The sequence below is a fragment of the Tupaia chinensis genome, unplaced genomic scaffold (assembly GCF_000334495.1).
Source record: "Tupaia chinensis unplaced genomic scaffold, TupChi_1.0 Scaffold000110_1, whole genome shotgun sequence".
In the NCBI taxonomy this organism is placed as follows: domain Eukaryota; kingdom Metazoa; phylum Chordata; class Mammalia; order Scandentia; family Tupaiidae; genus Tupaia; species Tupaia belangeri.
Genome location: NW_006159574.1, coordinates 1,983,704 through 2,001,457, shown reverse-complemented (window position 1 = coordinate 2,001,457; position 17,754 = coordinate 1,983,704). Strand labels below are relative to the sequence as shown.

General features: G+C 48.9%; 1 protein-coding gene across 6 annotated transcripts in view; it reads left to right on the top strand.

Moving 5' to 3' along the window:
* Positions 1 to 17,754, top strand: part of LMBR1 (limb development membrane protein 1) — a 110,094-nt gene that overhangs the window by 50,744 nt on the left and 41,596 nt on the right. For 5 of the 6 annotated variants that reach the window (XM_027770059.1, XM_027770056.1, XM_027770055.1 and 2 more), the window contains 4 exons: positions 466 to 592; positions 998 to 1,066; positions 1,516 to 1,580; positions 7,156 to 7,228. In XM_027770059.1, the coding sequence (XP_027625860.1) occupies positions 499 to 592; positions 998 to 1,066; positions 1,516 to 1,580; positions 7,156 to 7,228 (301 nt within the window). In that variant the 5' untranslated portion in view covers positions 466 to 498. Of the gene's footprint in view, positions 1 to 110; positions 181 to 465; positions 593 to 997; positions 1,067 to 1,515; positions 1,581 to 7,155; positions 7,229 to 17,754 lie in introns of those variants that run through there. The other variant, XM_027770061.1, reaches the window with a different exon arrangement.

Genomic DNA, 17,754 nt, shown 5'->3' with positions numbered 1-17,754 from the left:
TTACGACGCTGGGTCACAACAGGCGGTTCTTCAGCTGCTCGCTAGAGGGCGCCGGAGGCGGGGGCAAGGCGGAATTCTGCCCAGAAGGCCTCCGCCCGCGTGGGCCCTGCCCTGGGGAAGAGGGGCGCTAAGGTCGCGGTGTGCCCGGTTGGCCTCCTACTCCTGCGGTCAGAATCTCAGGTGGGCACCCATTAGTCTACGCCCTTAGGGAGAAGTGTTGGCAAAGTACTTGATTGTTAAATATGGTTCTGCCAAATGTTACAAAATTTTTTGTACTGTATTCTCAGCTTAATAGTATTTTCCATAATTTTGAAAAGTCAGTTTAGACATTATAAGCCTTTTTCTATAAGTAAGTACCAGTTTTCTCCCCTTCCACAGTATCACTTTATGCTTTCATGTAGGCAGAAGCCTAACTTTTTATGGCACGAGGATGAAATCCTAAGGGTCTCTGCCTTCTGCTTCCAGGGAATCCGAGCCCGCGTCCTGGAGACCCTGGTCATGCTGCTGCTCCTGGCCCTGCTGGTCCTCGGCATGGTGTGGGTGGCGTCGGCGCTCGTGGACAATGGCGCGGCCAGCATGGAGTCTCTGTACGGTGCGCGGCCCTCCTGCCCGGGGCGTGTGGGAGGCAGTCTGGGCTGGAGTTACACACGCGCTTTCAGAGGCGTTCCGACCGGGCTGTGTAGTTTACCCTTGACGCCGATTTGTAGGAGTAAGGTCTTGAAATAGATTGGAAGAAAAGCAAATGAGTGTTTGTCTGTTTCATATATACAGGACGAGGAAGCACTTTTCAGATTTTGTGTGTGGTTAATTGGTTTCTGTCTTTGAAATTCCAGAGACTTTTTTCTCTTCTCCAAACAAGTTTTGCAGAAGTGTTATTTCCTATTTTTTTGGTTTAGATCTTTTATTGTACAGTTTAGAAATGTTCTTAATATAGACTGACTGTATGTTAACGCGCAGTCATTTGGATGTATTGAAATATATTTCCTTCTTTTTATAGATCTCTGGGAGTTCTACCTACCTTACTTATACTCTTGTATATCGTTGATGGGATGCCTGCTGCTGCTCTGTGAGTACTCTCCTGGCTTCATACTCATTGGGAAGCAGGGTATTCTGGAAAGGGGCGGGAAAGCTTCCTGAGGAGGTTTCTTAACAATCTGGAGATTTTTTGAGCCAAATTTTGATAAACTGAAGCCTTTAACTAGTAAGATGTTTTGTTGTTTAAGTAAATTCCCTTCTACTGGTTGGAGAGAAGAACACATACTTACATACTCACGACCTGCTCAGACTGTGCTGGGAACCGAACCGGCACCTGTGTGGCCCCAGCCTCTGGCAGAGCCTCTCTCATCTGTGTGATGAGGTTGAAGAATCTGACAGGACACGCAGTGAACCTAAGCAGGAGACAAGGCCGGTCTTCAAGTGCTCCTCTTTGAGTTTGCCTGTTTAGACGGACTGCCCTAGCTCTGAGGCGTAGCGCTCCCCGCTGACGCCCTGCTGTCCTCTGTCCTGTCCCCACAGTGTGCACACCCGTCGGCCTCTCCCGCATGTTCACGGTGATGGGTCAGCTGCTAGTGAAGCCAGCGGTAAGTATGCCATCATTGATCACCCTCTAGATCCACTAGATCCACAAGTGTCAATGAGAAGCAGATCCAACTTTTTAAAGTTTATCATTCAAATTTTTTTTTTTTTTTTGTCAGGGGAAGAGGTTTTTGCTATAGAGTATGTGAGCTCACTAGAAAGACAGAGAGGCAGAAAGTGAGAAATCACCCCCCAGGGGGGATGGTCACACCACAATCCCTTCTCCTCCATTCTCCTCTCGGGATCTTGGGCACGCACACACACGCGCCCAGCGTGAGTTTAAGCCACTGGGTCTGGGACTCAAATCGTGGTTGACTACATGGGAGTCCAGCGACATAGCCATTATGCCAACTGCTGGTCCCTATTTATTTATTTATTTATTTACTGGAGAGGTTTTTGCTGTAGAGTGCATGCACTCACTGGAGAGTCAGAGAGACAGAAAGCAAGAAATCACCTCCAGGGGGATGGCCACGCTGTAGTTCCCTTCTTCCACTCTCCTCTCAGGGTCTTGGGCATGCACACACATGTGCCCTCATATTTTAAGCTGCCAGGTTCAAGTCTTGAACTGTGGTCAACTGCATGGGAGTCCAGCAACGTAACCATTATGCCATCTACTGGCCCTTCTAACTGTCTTTAACTGCTAGAAGAAGTGTGCACTCCCTAGAGAGGGACAGGCTGGGGAGAACGTGGAGGAGAAGCGCCCCGACAGGGTGGTCATGCCGGAGCCCTCTCTCTCCACCCCTCCATCCTGTTGGGGTTCTGGGCTCGCTTGCAGAGGGCATGGTGTGTCTTTTATGCTGCCAGAGCCAGGACTTGAACCATTGTCAGCCAGGTGGGGTCCAGCTCCCCTAACTCTAGGCCATGGCGCTGGCCCTGGTCTCTAACTATTTTGTCATCTATTTAGTAACGTGAAAGTAATATAGCTGCAGGAAATACAGGAAATTCTTCACTGGAGTTGTTTTCCTGGATCCTCACTGCCCGCTAAAAGCGGGCTGAGCTGCTTAGGCTTACAAGGCTGTTTACAGCCTCCCCCACAGCGAGCTGGCCTTGACCTGCTCCCCATCAGCCCGGTTCTAGTTCCCCGCTGACTGCTGTGTCCCCAGGGATTGCATGCTCTCCCCTGCGGCTGTGGCTCTGCCCCTCCAGTTCCTCTGCCAGCTTCAGCCGCCTTCCTTCCAGCCTCCTGCGGCCCAGCTCAGATACTGACTGTACGCACTGCATGGCTTCAGACTGCCTCACTCTTCTTCCTTTTTATTTCTTAGAATTATTTATTTTATTTATTACTATTTTTTAAATTTTCCTACAGGGCACACGCACTCACCAGAGACAGAGGGAGAGAGAGAAAGCTGCCAGGTCCGGGACTCAAACTGTGGTTGACTGTGTGGGAATCCACACCTTAGCCACCATACCACCTGCTGGCCCGCTGCTCACTTCTTTAAACAAAAATAATTAACCTCATTTCTCTGCACTCTCATGTTTTCCTTTTTATCTCGCTGATAATATTGGGTTGTCGGAAAAGTCATGATGTATTTTTCTATGTTTTTCTATGCAAAAGTGCATGCTGACTTTTCTGACAACTTAATACTTATTAATATAGTTACTTGTCTATCTTCTCTATTGTGGAAATCCACTAAAAGAGAACGTTTTAGTGGATATTCTTTTAGTAGAGCTTGCTTAATTTTCAAAGTCGAAACTCCTCATCTCTTCTTTTAAAATACAATTTTATTTTAAAATGTGCTACGTAAGTGTATACATACTCAAATACAACACGCATGCTGTCAAATCACCTCCCTCTTCCAGAGAGTTCGTGACAGTGCATTTGTGTAGCTCCTCATGCATCGCCGGCCTTCTTGTTCCCTCCCCATCTCTGCTTCCTGCCTCCTGGATACAGACACATGAAGTCCTGTCCTTTGCCTCAGGCTCTGTGCTCGGTGATCTCTGCCATCCCACGCCATGTGTCTTCTGAATGTTTTCCTCTATGGTTAGAGGAAAAGGCGCTGGAAGCAAATGATAGTCGATTGTAAGTGCGGCCATTGACTGCTTCATGGAGCTGAAGACTGAGCTGTACCGTGGACTGTCAGGCCGCCCTGAATGTCGCAATGCATGCTGACCTTCCTGACCATCTCAGATGTAGTGACAGTCTACTTATTTACCTCCTCTCAAGCTAAGGTTTCTTCAAAACATGAATCTTTAAAAATATTCTCAATTCTTTGTTGTCTTTTCCTTTTTTTTTTTTGGAGAGGTTTTTGCTATAGGACTTGTGTGCTTGCCAGAAAGACAGAGAGAGAGACAGAAAGCGAGAAATCACCCCCCAGGGGGATGGCCACGCCGCAATCCCTTCTCCTCCATTCTCCTCTCGGGATCTTGGGCATGCATGTACACGTGCCTGGTGTGAGTTTAAACCACTGGGTCCGGGACTCGAACCACGGTCGACTATGTGTGAATCCAGCGACATAGCTATTATGCCAACTGCTGGTCCTGGTTATCTTTAGCTCTTTTCTTCTTCTTAACATCTAATAATAATGGCTATTTCTTGAGTAATGCAGCATAAACCACGTTCTGTTTGACACGCGTTATCGTTAACAAGCTATAGTGCTGAAGGGCTTTCACACCGTCGAGCACACGCTGCGCACCTCACTTCATTTTGTCTTCATACGGACCCGTACGTTTGGTGGAGGTTGCCGTGTTTTATGGCTGAGCTCACTTCAGCTCAGGTGGGCAGGATCACAGACTGACGTGGTAGCAGGTTTGGGCCGGGCCCAGCTCTGGACCGTGAGCTGGCTGCCCGGAGTGCCAGTGTCCGCCACAGAACCACTGTCCTGTGAGGGGCCTTGTGCCAGTCCACCTCTGTGATGTGCTTGTAGTCTCCTCTGGTCGAGCTGCTTCTGCTCCTTTGGTCGTTTAAGCTGTCAGGTAAGATGCTACTAGAGATTGAGCCTCCCAGTTTGAATATTCAGAATCTAAAAGGCTCCGAAATCCAAAACTTTTGAGCCTTAACATGTCACAGGTGGAAGTTCCACGCCTGACCTCATGTGAGAGTCGCGTCAAAGTGGCGCAGTGTGAGGGCGCTGCAGTGTGGGCCACCGCAGGCCAGGCACCCGAGGTGTGCAGAGCATAGGTTGGTTTCGGGTCTGTGCTCGTCGAGGCCCAGGATATCTCACTACATGTGCAGGACTCCAAAGGCCCAGGACATGCCTGCTCCCAGCTACCCGGCTCAGGGATGCACAGCCTGGACCAGCACACACACTGGCCACGCGTTTCTTCCCAGCTGCGAGTGATCTTTCTTCCTCTGAACTTGGCTACACTCCATTTATGCCTCAGTTGTGACATTCGTTATAATAGTACAGTTATTTTTCACCTATCTGATCTCTTCTGCTACACTAGAGAGAGCTGGGTGTCCTCGAGGGCCACCTGGTAGCCCCACCGAAGCCCCGTTAGCCATGCCACTACAGGCACAGGCTCGGAGGGCATCTGACCCCTCTTTGCCTCACCATTGCTTCCTGGGCTGCAAGCAGGGAGGATAAACGTGTCGCGTGGCGCTGCAGAACTTCCGAGGGTGATGCTGGTGCTCACTGCGCAGCTCTGCGCATGCTCCCTGCCCTTAGTCACACCTGTGGTGGCCAGTGCTTGTTGGACACTTTGCACGGTAAGGTAGCAGTCCTCTCCTCTGTGTCACACCTTTAGGAAAGCCAGCACGGTCATTTCTGACCCACACAGCAGATGGTGATGAGATGTGCTGGAGGGACAGAGACTGCCGTGGCCCCCACGGACGTGGCCTGCCTGCTGTGGACGAGCTCTGGCTGGGGCGGCACCCCTGGTTTGCTGCACATGGCCTCCTCAGTGTGCTCGAAGGCCATCCCCCCTTTGGCTCAGGCCGCACACGCCAGCATAGGTGTGACCTCCTTGGAGACCCCTTCCCTGCTGGCCCACGACCTGTGCAGGTCTCCCTCCCCCCCTCCCCACGCCTTTATTCCTCGCAGGATGGTGTTCGTAGGTCGGTACTTGTCTGTTGTTCATTCTTTTCATTTATTCGTTCTTTTCTTCAGGATTATGTTTTCTCTGGGGAAGATGGTGTGTGTGCCTAGTGGTTAGTTCCGCGCTACACCATAGGGCATCACAGCCATTGCTGAAAGACTGGGGGATTGTTGAATTGCTTTAAATAAATGTCATATAAATTAGCCACCTGTTAGGGACTGCGTGCTTTGAGAGTCTGTTTTCTGAAAATATCTTATCTGGAAGCTCAAGGAGTGTGCGTAGGGTTTCCGTCCTTCCGTCTGACCCCCCACCCTGCCCACCTGTTAGTTTGCTGGGGAGGAGCGGTTGGAGGTTGCGGTGGTTCACAGCACTGATGCGTCTTTGGGCTTCTTTCGGGTTTTCCTCGGAGGGGAAAATGGGTCCTGTCGAAGAGCTAGGGTTAAGCAAGTATTAAGGTTATCAGTTTTGAAGCAAATGCAGGTAACATCCCATACAATTAGTAGTTGACCTGTTTTTTGTTTGTTTTGTTTTAATTTGAACGTTACTCTTGGGTAGTATCATGCTGAAAGGTTTATGCGTAAGCACACTACTTCTCCAGGGTTCTGGCTGCCGGGTGATTTTAGTAATACCAATGTTAGGGCTGGCCTTGTGCCCTAGAGGTGCAGAGAGCCGGGTCTCACATGCCAACTACAGTTCAAATCCCAGACCTTGCAGCTTGGAAAAAAAACCACTGGATGCAGATGCGTGCATGCCTAAACCCCAGCAGGATGGGGAAATGGAGGAGAAAGGAGTGCCCATGCCTGCGCCTCCCTGGGGGTTTCTTTCTCCCCGTTTGTCTCTGCCTAGTACGTGTGCCCTCGGACAGTTGAAAACAATAGTGGTAATACCAGCGTTCAACAGGCAGCGTGTTCCCAGCGTTTGCAGGTGCTGTGAGTGGAGGGAGCCGTAGAGTCCCCTCTCGGATCACGCAGGAGATGTAAGTGAGCACCAGGTCGCCACCTGAGCAGAGAGCGGTTTCCCGGGTCTCGCTTTTCGGCTGTTGAAAAGTCATACATTTGTTGGCCTTTGAGGAAGCTGCGGAATTTCTTAGTTTAATCTTGTAAACTTAATAAGTCCAAGTACAATGTATGTAGAGTTGGTGATGGGAAACTTTTTTTTTTTTTTTTTTGCTATAGGGCACGTGCGCTCGCCAGACAGACAGAGAGAGACAGAGAGACAGAAAGCGAGAAATCACCCCCCAGTGGGGATGGTCACGCTGCAATCCCTTCTCCTCCATTCTCTCGGGATCTTGGGCACGCATGCACACGCGCCCGGCGTGAGTTTAAGCCACCGGGTCCGGGACACGAACCGCGGTCGACTACATGGGAGTTCAACAACATAGCCATTACGCTAACTGCTGGTCCCCTAATAGTAAACATTTTATGTGTTTAGTTATATACCAAAATATACTTAATTTGTAAGTAAAATAGCTTGAGTGTTTATTCTGGGTTCTTACTGATTTGAAAGGCTATCTTATCTAAAATAACAGACTAAATAGCCTAAACGTTGAGATAAGTGTGAGTTTTGTGATGCTGCATTATCAATTTGCTTTATCTTTACATTTAGATTCTTGAAGATCTCGATGAACAAATTTATATTATTACCCTAGAGGAAAAAGCACTCCAGAGACGACTAAATGGTATGTATATACTATGTGTTAGATCAGCATTAAAAACTGTGTCATTTAAAAAAGACAGATAATTGAAGTAGAAGTCTCTCAGTATCTGCTGCAAGAGGTGAAGACTTTGGGGTGCCAGGGAACGTGCGCAGTGAGCAGGGACGTGCCCAAGCCCTGCCTGCAATCAGCTGCCGGCCACGGGGTCTGCTCTGTTCAGGGACAGTGGCACTGAGGAGCAGGGTACCTCTACTACCAGACTCTCGTGTGTTTAAGCCCGTGCCGGCGTGAAGGTGCCCGTGTCCTTGAGGCACTGTAATACCCTTCTGTGTTTCCTCTGCGTTGGAATCTTTAAAGTAAAAGGTAGTGTGTCTCTTCGCAGTAAGTCTTTACCTAGGAGCTCATGTTGTTGTCCGCTGCTAACCAGGTCAGCATGTCAAGATCTGAAAGTTTACTTTTTAATTACTGATCATTTTTGGCCTCAGATGAAGAACCAATGAAGAAATGAGTAATGGTAATAGCTTAACGGAGGAATGATTTGGTTTAGAAAAATTTTCTTTAATTTTGGTTGTGGAATTTTCTTTTATATAGCCTTAAAAAAAAGTCAGAAGTCTCCTGGCCCCCAAGATAACATTTTAATAGCTCACAATGTTTCAGAATCATAATTCAAGAATGTTATAAAATGGAAGATTACTTTAAATATGAAATAATGAGCAATAGCAAGAAATACACCTTCTCTCTGCAGTTGCAGATCCTTTAAATCCTCAACCCCAAGGTGTTGGTACTGTGTAGAACTCTATTCTTGGATCAAATCATCTCAGTTGACATCTATCCTAGAGGGTTTCTTTTTAAATCGCCCTAGTGTGCGTGTACTCACACGTGAGGGAGGGGGGCCCTCCTCCCCCCAGTAGGGCGTGCCACACTGCAGTTCCTTCTCCTCCCAGGACCCTGGGCACTGATGCAAACACACTGGGCATGTTTTTTAAGCTTCCCTGTCCAGGCCACGTGGGTTTGGCTCTTAAACCATGGTACTACACAGTTGGCCTCATCCTAGAGAGTTCTCGGCAGTGACATTGTGTACTTTGATACAGATAAATAGAATGGAACTATATGTATTTTTTGTTCTTTTAATTTAACATTTAAGCCTATTTTATTTCAGAATTATAAACATCGATCGATAATGTCAACTTATAAAATTGTGCTAAAGCACTAGATACTGTAGTAGCTTTTTCTTACTTAGGTAATTCTGCGGCTGCATAATAAACACGGTCCCTGAGCTGTAAAGGACAGGTACCAAGCTTCCGTCTGCAGGTAGTAACCATCTCGGCCTGGCCAGGTGTGATTGTTTTACATACCAGGAGGCTGCGCTCCAAGAAGTGTGAACTACAGCGTTGAGGAATTAAAGAACGTAAATTACATCTACACAAAACGAGACAGAAATGAAAGGACGTTATCTCACTTTCCCCTTCCACAACAGGGGGAAAAGGTCCCTCTAGAATCTTTCTACATCCTCAGGCACCTCAGATTCGAAAGTGGTTCCTTACACCTGAAGATACCGAAAAGGAAATATTTGCTAGAATGCTAAGTGTATTCGAGAATGGAGCCAAGGCATCCGACATGGTGTGCACCAGAGTCTGGGGAGGAGGGACAGGGACCGGACAGGTGGCTCAGGCTGGTGTCGCTGGGTGCCGTGTCGTGGGCCGGCATCTCGCCCCCCGCTCGGCGGGTTACCTTCGCACTCTGTCAGGGAAACCCTGTAACGATGCCTTAGGAGATGGTGACCATTTCACTGCCGTCTACTGGCGAGCCTCCCTGGGCCATCTGACGCTGGAAATGATAGGCTAGCTGAGTGGTGTTTGTAGCAAAGATGGTTCTCTGGCAGAGCGGACATTTTGACTAGTGTGGATTAGGAATTGTAAGCTTCAGTAGAATGTGCTGATTGTTGTGTTCAGAGGATAAAATGTTACTGCTTGACTTACTACTTTTAAAGAAAGTGTATAGAAATAGGTAAGATAAACCATTCTTTTTTTCCTTTTTTCTGGAGAGGTTTTTGCCATAGGGTCCGTGCACTCGCCAGAAAGACAGAGACAGAGAGACAGAAAGTGAGAAATCACCCCCCGGGGGGATGGCCATGCCGCAATCCCCCCTCCTCCATTCTCCTCTCGGGATCTTGGGCGCATGCACGTACACGCATCCGGCGTGAGTTTAAGCCACCAGGGCTGGGACTTGAGCCGCAGTCGACTACATGGGAGTTCAGTGACATAGCCAATATGGTAACTGCTAGTCCCAGATAAACCATTCTTATGGGTTTTTTAAATTTAATTTAATTTATTTTATTTTTTTGAGAGGTTTTCGCTACAGGGCGCATGCACTCGCCAGACAGAGAGAGACATAGAGACAGAAAGTGAGAAATCACCCCCCAGGGGGGATGGTCACACCGCAATCCCTTCTCCTCCATTCTCCTCTCAGGATCTTGGGCACGCACGCACACGCGCCCAGCGTGTTTTAAGCCACCGGGTCTGGGACGCGAACCGTGGCCGACTACGTGGGAGTCCAGCAACACAGCCATTACGTTAACTGCTGGTTCCGTGGGTTTTAAATCTAATATGTCAAATGTATTCTGTTTTGACCATTATTTTATATTTTAAATTATGAAAGTAGAATTTAAATTTTTTTCACTCTAGCTATTAAAAAGAACTGCAGAATAATGAGAGTAAAAGACTCTTTAAAAATATGAAGTTACAGCTCTGATAAGTCCCTGAATCCACGGCGGTGCTCAGTGTGCTTCTCTGCGCCTGTGCTGGGACACTGATACACATCTCGGGAGCCCCACATCTTCATGGCTCACTCCGAGCGCTGTCCATGCTTACTGGACAAAAGTGGCACTTCACACACAGCGAGGGTGCTTTACTGTAGGGTGGTCCTTTACTTCCCTTGAGGGCAACATGACTTGCGGCAGATCGAGTGCTCGCGGTCGGTTTTAGAAATATTCTGGCGGATGTGGAATGCCTGCCTGATTGCTCTGCCGAGCCCTGGCACACTGTGCTGCCGTCGGCTCGAAGCTGTTGGAGGTTCATCCATGTCCCCGTCGTCACTGGTACATCGTGGCAGGATAGAGCTGTGCGCGGCGACGCCCTCCGTCGTGCAGAGAGCCAGGGCTCCCGCCTGGACCTGCCCTCCCACGTTTGATCGCACTCTTGGCCGTGGACCTGTGGGGACTCGGGCTCCGAGTTTCGAGGTCTTAGACAAGCTGACTGCAAGGCGGGGAGAGGTGAGAATCTGTGCTTAGACACTTGGAAAGAAACGCAGGAAGGAGCCGTGTGTCCGGGTGGGAGGCAGCCCCAGGGTCACATGCCATTTGGCTAAGGCAACCCCTCCCTCTTGTCCCCATCATCCTGGCAGAAGTGCGACGTCACAGAAGTCACAGGATCCTGCCAACTCGCCTGCCGGTCCCTCAGCACACAGCCTTGCTTCTGTCTGCCCGGGACGCTCCGGGCTAATGCATGTGCTCTGCCCTTCACCGCGCTGGGCAGCCGCTGGGCAGCCCCTGGGACCTGGGCTCCCAAGTGCTTGCTTCCGACGTCTGCCGCCTTGTCACCACACTTCCCACCTGCCCCGCTCCTGAAGCCTTCTGCTGGCACCGTCTGGAGCTCAGAGGCAGGCCGTGACCCAAGTCCCCTGACTCAGCCTTCGCTTCTGGGAAGGAAATGGCCGTCCCCGCACCCGAGTACCCTCTGGGTGCGGCCCCGTGTCTTCCTGGGTGACGTCTGTGCTTCCTGCCCCGGCTCTGCTGTACCTTCACTCCCAGCCAGCCACAGCGTCGGCTCTTTCCGTGAGGGTCCTGCCGCAGACTCCTGTCTGCAGCCCCTCGCACCCCTCGCACGTGCTGCCCTGTCTCCTGGGCTGGGGCGGAGCCGCCTGTGCTCCTGGCTGAGGGCAGCCCCTGCTGCGGCAAGGCCACGGCCATGGCACTTCTGCCCTACTTTGCACAGGCCGTTTCCCCACGTGGGTCGTCGCCATCAGTCTCCAGACGTCCTGCGACTTCCGGAAGGAGAGAGCAGCTGCCTCGCGCTCTCCCCCAGCTCGCCCTGCAGTTGTGCCACTCCCCCTGGCAGAGAGGCTCAGCTGTGGCCCATGCAGTGTGTGGGACTCTGCAGAATGTTGTCACCACGTTGCCCCGCCACTCCAGCCCTCAGGTGGCTTTCTGTCTTCCTGGAGAGGTTTGCTGTGTCACGGTTACTGCACTCGCTTGTTGTATTTAATTGGTTGCTGCTTGTTAATCTGCCGTGCTGGTTTTCCCGTGTCCATATCTTCACACTGGCGTGCCCTCCGCCTCAGTCCTGACGCTTCTCTTTGCCGACACTCCCTTGTTACCTCCCTGGTCGCTGGCTCTGAACGCAGCCCTAAGCTGCAGCCTTCTCTGACCTTGAGCCCAGATCCGCGCGGTGTCAGCTCCTGACCTTGCTTCCCTGTGGGCTCCTTCAGCAGGACTGCCGGGTCTAGCTTCCAGTTCTGCGGTCTCACCCCGTGTGCCCTCCGCCACCTGCCCTGAGCACCTGCAGCAGCTTTCTAGTTGGTTTCCGGGCGTCTGTCTTGGCCTGAGCGGCAGTCATCTCACTTGCTGGGAGGAAGTGCTCAGGTGTTCCCATTCCAGTGGAATAAAAGCCAGAGTCCTTGCAGTGGCTGCTCCCCACCCGTCCTTGCTGCAGCCCTGCTGAGGCCATATTGCCCTGGGCATTTGCCCGGCCCACTTCTGTCTTCGACCTCAGTCTCTGCCTTCAAGGGCTGTCATGGTGCTCTAGTGCTCCGAGCTCACCCCGCATCACTCTCCCTTCCCACTTCCTGTCCCTCAGAGCGCCCTCCGCTGCCTGGCGTAGGGACAGGCACTTCTGTGTCCACCCACACCCGGACGCGGCTTCTGTAGTTCACGCGCTCTGTGCCCTCCCTCCTCTCGAGCTGCTGGATGCTGGTGGGCCTCATCCATGAGCGAGCCTGGGGAGCACGTGTCGGAGAATCGCATTTTACCACAGACGTGAAGGAAGGAGGGGAAGTAAAAGGCCGTGATTGGAGAAACCAGAGGTTCCCCTGGAGAGAGTCTTAGCAAGGCCTGTGAGAGACGGCCGAGGACAAGCCGGGGCTGCAGGGGAGGGCCACGTGCTCCAGCGTTGGCAAAGAAGCAAAAACCAGGTGATTTCCCCGTGGTTAGGGCCACAGAGTATGAGCAGTCCAAATCCATTTCTACTGAAGACCCCTACAGAGTAGCCCAACAGAAGGTCCCATTACTTTAATTGTAGAAGATCTTTTGTAATTTCTTCATAGCGCTAAGGGGGTATGTGTGTCATTAACATGTTTAAATGTTTAAGTAATGCTGCATTAATTGAAATAATTAGCTTTTGTGTGTGTGTAGCCTATGGGTGTACTGGATACCTTTAGAAGTACCATAATGAATAGGAATTACTTTTTGTTGTTTAAGTTCAAAACCTCCACACTTCTTTTAATGCAATTTATTTAAAAATATTGTAGCCTTTGAACTTAATAATTAAATTCAATTTTGGTAGATACTATTTTCAACTTTGGATAAAAAGCTAGTTTATCACTTTTAGTAGCAATTACTTTCCTGCTGGCTTCTGACCACGATGAAAAGCCCTTTCCGTTGAGGCCTGTGTGAGTTCTCCCTTCTGACGGGCACAGGAGAGGTAGCCCTCTCTTGGCCTTTGTTGACTGGCAGGTCGCAGTACCTCTGTATGCTGAAAAATAAAGGGACTGGGGAACGGAGAGGCGTCCTTCCTTTTCTGTGGCACGCAGCGACGTGCAGAAGTGCTCGGCGGTGTCCCCAGTGCTTGACCCTGGCCGTTGCCAGCCATGCTGAGTTTGCCAGGGGATTTTAGGAGACGCCAAGGTCGGGGTGGCACCTGTGGTGGCTGTTGAGCCGCAGTGTCCTGTTCTGGCCAGGACTGTCAGTGCTTCGATGTCCTCCTACAACACGGTGAGGTAAAGGTAGCCACCCTGCACGTCCTTTCCCTGGCGCTCTCCAGGTCCCCGCGGAGGCCGTTCTGGGGATGCTGTTTGCCGTTGGTTAGATCACCCGAGTGGGAACAGCTCAGCCGGCTCAGACCCAGAGCCACGTTGAACGATGTCTTGGCTGAGACAGCTTGAGAATTTTCAGATATTGGCACAAAACATTTATGTCCGAGGTGGGAGATAGTGAAAGGTGTCTTATTTATTCAACTTCTTAGGCCCTGTGATTGCTTTCATGGCAATATAATGTGGCCCAAACAAAGTGTTTGTTGCAAGATGAAATGAGGCGTCCGCAAAGGACAGAAACTTAAGGTCAGTAGATGAGAAACGCTGGCAACTCTGGGATGGCACGATCTGCACCTCCCACACACTGACACGGACAGGGAGAAGTCGTTCAGTGAAACTGATCTGATTCGTCTAGCAGACTGAATTTAGTAGACACGAGTTACTTTATCTACCACAGCATGTGTGGGTGGTGATACCCCTGATATTAGCATGCATACATGTGAGGTTAACACCCTGGTGTGAGATCTATTAGTAGCTTGTACCTGAAGTAGGAGACCCAGCCGTTGTCCTCACCGTGCACAGTCGTGATCTTTGAAGTCAGTGTGATGTTCCCCACCCTCTGTGCGGTCTTCACTACTAGAGTGCGTATTTATGTTTGCACAGTTGTGTTGGATATTGAAGTCTCTCAGTGTTGGGTCTGTAGCTAACCATATTTTTGTGGGTCTGTCACAAAATCTTACATGGGAACTGTTTTAATGAAGCTCAGTATTGCAAATGGCATAGACATAGAAATAGTTCCCGGGCGTGCGTGCTGTCCGTCCTCCTCTGGAGAGGGCGACCGCGTTAGCGCGTGCTGAAACAGACACCTGGCGGCTCGAAGGGCCAGGCTCCCCAGGCCTGCCGGGCACTGTCGGCTCAGTAGTGCAAGTGGCATTTGCGTTGGGAGATGAGACTGCTCGCACCGTGAATTATTGGGGGTCTTGAGTTTTAGCAACAACGTGCTGGCAGTAGCAACAGTACTGACTGACCTGCATTCTTGGTGCTGGAGCTCACGTTGGTCAAATGGTGAATAAAAAGTGTAATCCAATCTTGAAAGCATAACTCCAGGTAGGATTTCCCCCCTTTCTTTTAAATGTATTTTTCAATTGCGGAAGAGTGTGTGCTTTTGTCAGAGATGGGGAGAGCGTGCACGGGAGGGCCTGCGTGCCTGTCTGCGGGGACAGGGCCGTGCTACGCTTGTCTCCCCCACTCCTCCTCGCAGGCTTTGGGTCAGTAGGCTCACATGCGCACTTACTCCATTGGCTTTTCAAGCCACGGGGGCCAGGATTTGAACTGATATTCATGCCAGGTGGGATATCGGTTTCTGGACCCTTTACTGCTGTGTGTGGGGCCAGCCCTCAATGAGATTTTCTAGTAAAAAAAACTTTTTTGATAGTTACGTGCTAAACTAAAAAGTTAAATGTAAAAAGTTTGTTTATTCCAAAGGTATCTATTTCCAAGTAGCACCCATTATGAGACTAGCATTATGACAGAATTGTTTAGTGAGGAACTTTCATTGCATCACATTATTTTAACTGTTTACATAACTAATACACGTTTAAATATGTGTTTTTAAAAATATATGATATTTGAGCCTGCAGATGGTATGGTAGTTGAGGTGCTGGACTTCCACTGGCTGACCATAGTTCACTTCCTAGATCTGGCAGCTTGAAAATCACACCAGGAATGCGAGCGTGCATGCCCGAAGTCCAGGAGGCCAGTGGAGGAGTGATGCGGCCAATGGCAGTAAGGGGAACTTCTCACTTCCCCTCTCACTGTGTCTCTCTCGCTAGCAAGCACATGTGCCTGTGACCCTCCCCTCCAAAAAAGTATCTGATATATTTTAAAGGAAATAATAATATCTGCCCTATAACAAATGAAGACTGTCATATATATTAAGAAAAAGTGTAAGGACAGCTTTAGTTTTTGAAGAAATGCTGGGCTTTGAGAAATTCTGTTATCTTGGAATCCAAATAGTTCTATACCACACTAGCTTTTCAGCTTAGGAATAAAGCTGGGAGAAGTTGCCTTCAGCTGTTAGTTTTCCTGAATCCAAAGAGACGGGTGGGGCAGGATCAAAATACTTACTTGATCAAAGTTATTGGCTCTGAAGGTGTTCTTTAGCTATGTAAGAAAGATGAAAGGTGCTGTTTTTATTGCATGCTAGTAACAGTGTAATTTTGAACTAATTGGTGTTGAACTGCCAATCACCTAGGGGAATGCAAATAGATACTCTTACAGTTTCCTTTGAGGTTGGGAAATCTTATGTCGGGGCTGGAAGAAAAATAGAATAATACCGTTAAATTGACCTTAAACGAGCTGCTTTGTGGTTTTCTTGGAGAATCCCTTTTTATTTTTTGTGACTTGTCTAAACAGGTTTTGTCTACCAGTTCAACTTACTGACTAGACAGTGCTAACGTTGAACAGTTTAGGTTCATTTTGAAATTAATGTTAGTAGAGTTTTTCAGGATATTTAAGTTTTTTTTGTTATTATTTAAACTCACAGGGACCAGCAGATGGCATAGTGGTTACATCATTGTGCTCCCACTTGGCTGACTACAGAGTTTGAGGCCCAGACCTGGTGGCTTAAGACTCATGCCGGACACGTGTGCGTGCGTGCCCAAAATCCCAAAAGGAGAACAGAGGAGAAGTTCTTCGGGTGTGGCCATCCCCCAGGGGGCGATTTCTCACTCACTGTCTGTGTCTCTCCAGTGAGTGCATGCACCCTATAGCAAAATCTCTCAAAAAAGGAAAAATACTTCCACGATGTTGCGATATCTGCAGTGTGTCAGTAGCCCTTACAGTGGCTTTCTTCTGGTCATTTATATTGAGACAGTCCATCCGATAGAGCTCACTTTCCTCACTTAGATGTTGATAGATTACCACATGTCTTCGAACATTGGATTATTCCAGATAAATCTGGTCATTTAATGAAGGCATGATTTAATTGTATTCCTAATTTTTGTATGCAAACCAGTCAGCATTTCTTCCTTATTATGTCACTTGAAGACAAAACTGCAGCATTTCAGAAATGCTACTTTAGTTACTCCCCTCTGAAAAATCATACAGCGAGTGGTCTAGGTACTGTGCGACGCTTCGTAGACCTTCCCACCATGCAAGTCCCTCTCTCTGTCCACTTAATTTCTGATTGGCAGAAGACATGTCGTCTGTTAGCTGTTTCTTCTCAAAATTCTCAATACTCACCAGGTTCTCTTTCTAGCCTTGAACGGGTTATTGGGATAATATTTCTTCATTACCATAGGGACTGAAATATAGTCTGGAATTGTGTTATTTCTTTCTTTTTTTCCTTTTTTTCCCTCACCATAGGGCACGAGTGCCTGCCAGGGAGAGAGCGAGAGAGGGAAATTGCTCCCCTGCGGGGTGGCCATGCTGCAGTCCTTTGTCCATTCTCTTCCCGGTGTTTTGGGCACACCTTCATGTGCTTGGCAGTTCTCTGAATACAGAAGCCGCTGGTTCCAGGGCTCACAGTAGGAGTCAGCGTGAGAGATCGGCTGCCCTAAGTGCCACGCCACCTGGCTGGTCCTGGCTGGTCCTGGCTGGTCCCGCCGTTGCTCCTATCAATGAGCCGTACGGGTTAAGGGAGTGTCAACGGTAGATACTCGCTATATAGTTTATAAAGAATTGGATAAAAAGTAAAGTATAGTTATGGCCAAGATTATTAATAGTTTAAGCTTTGATTCAAAGACACTTGAAAATCTTATAATGCTTTGCCATCTTACTGTAAATCTCCTTATTATATGCAAATGTCTATTAATTCTGTAACTTAATTGCTTCCCCTTTTGGTGTGGCTGCCAGAAGCTCAAGACTGAATTTGTAGTCAAATTTTAGGAGCTTTGTACAGTTTTCCTTCCCACTTCTTAGGAATAGCAGTTACATGTTAACAAGTAAAATAATTAAACTTATGAACTCTGGAGATACTATGTAACGTTTCAGTGCATTCCCGATCTCAGATTCTCTAAAAGAAAGGGTGTTGGGTTCTCCCTGCAGTGATGGGGGGCCGTGAAGAAGGAAATGCAGAGGGGACAGAGTTCATGGCAATAGAAACCCTGCAAACAGTGATTCCCAAGGAGGCGTAGAGGCAGAGGTCTCTGAACTGTCCTGGTGAGACCGTGGTGGCCTGCCTGCTGGAGGAGATGATTCTGCCTACCCCTCGCTGTTGATGTGGTCCTTCTTTCAGTCTCTCTCTCTGAGAAAGGATCAGCCGTTTGTACCTAGAGCACCAGTGAGGCTTCTTCCTCAGGTTTTCTGGGCTGTTGTTCCTAGTCCCTGGAGACAGGAATTGGCGAGTGTTCTAACTGGTTTGTCTGACCTGATTAAGTGGGAAGGGAACCACAGCAGCAGATAGAGAAAAATTACCACTTGTTTAAACCTGAGTGAAGCAGACCAAGGAGAATATTTACAAGTAGGTCCAATTTAATTAATTGGAGAGAGAAATAAAGATTTGTAATTGGGCCATCCTATGACCT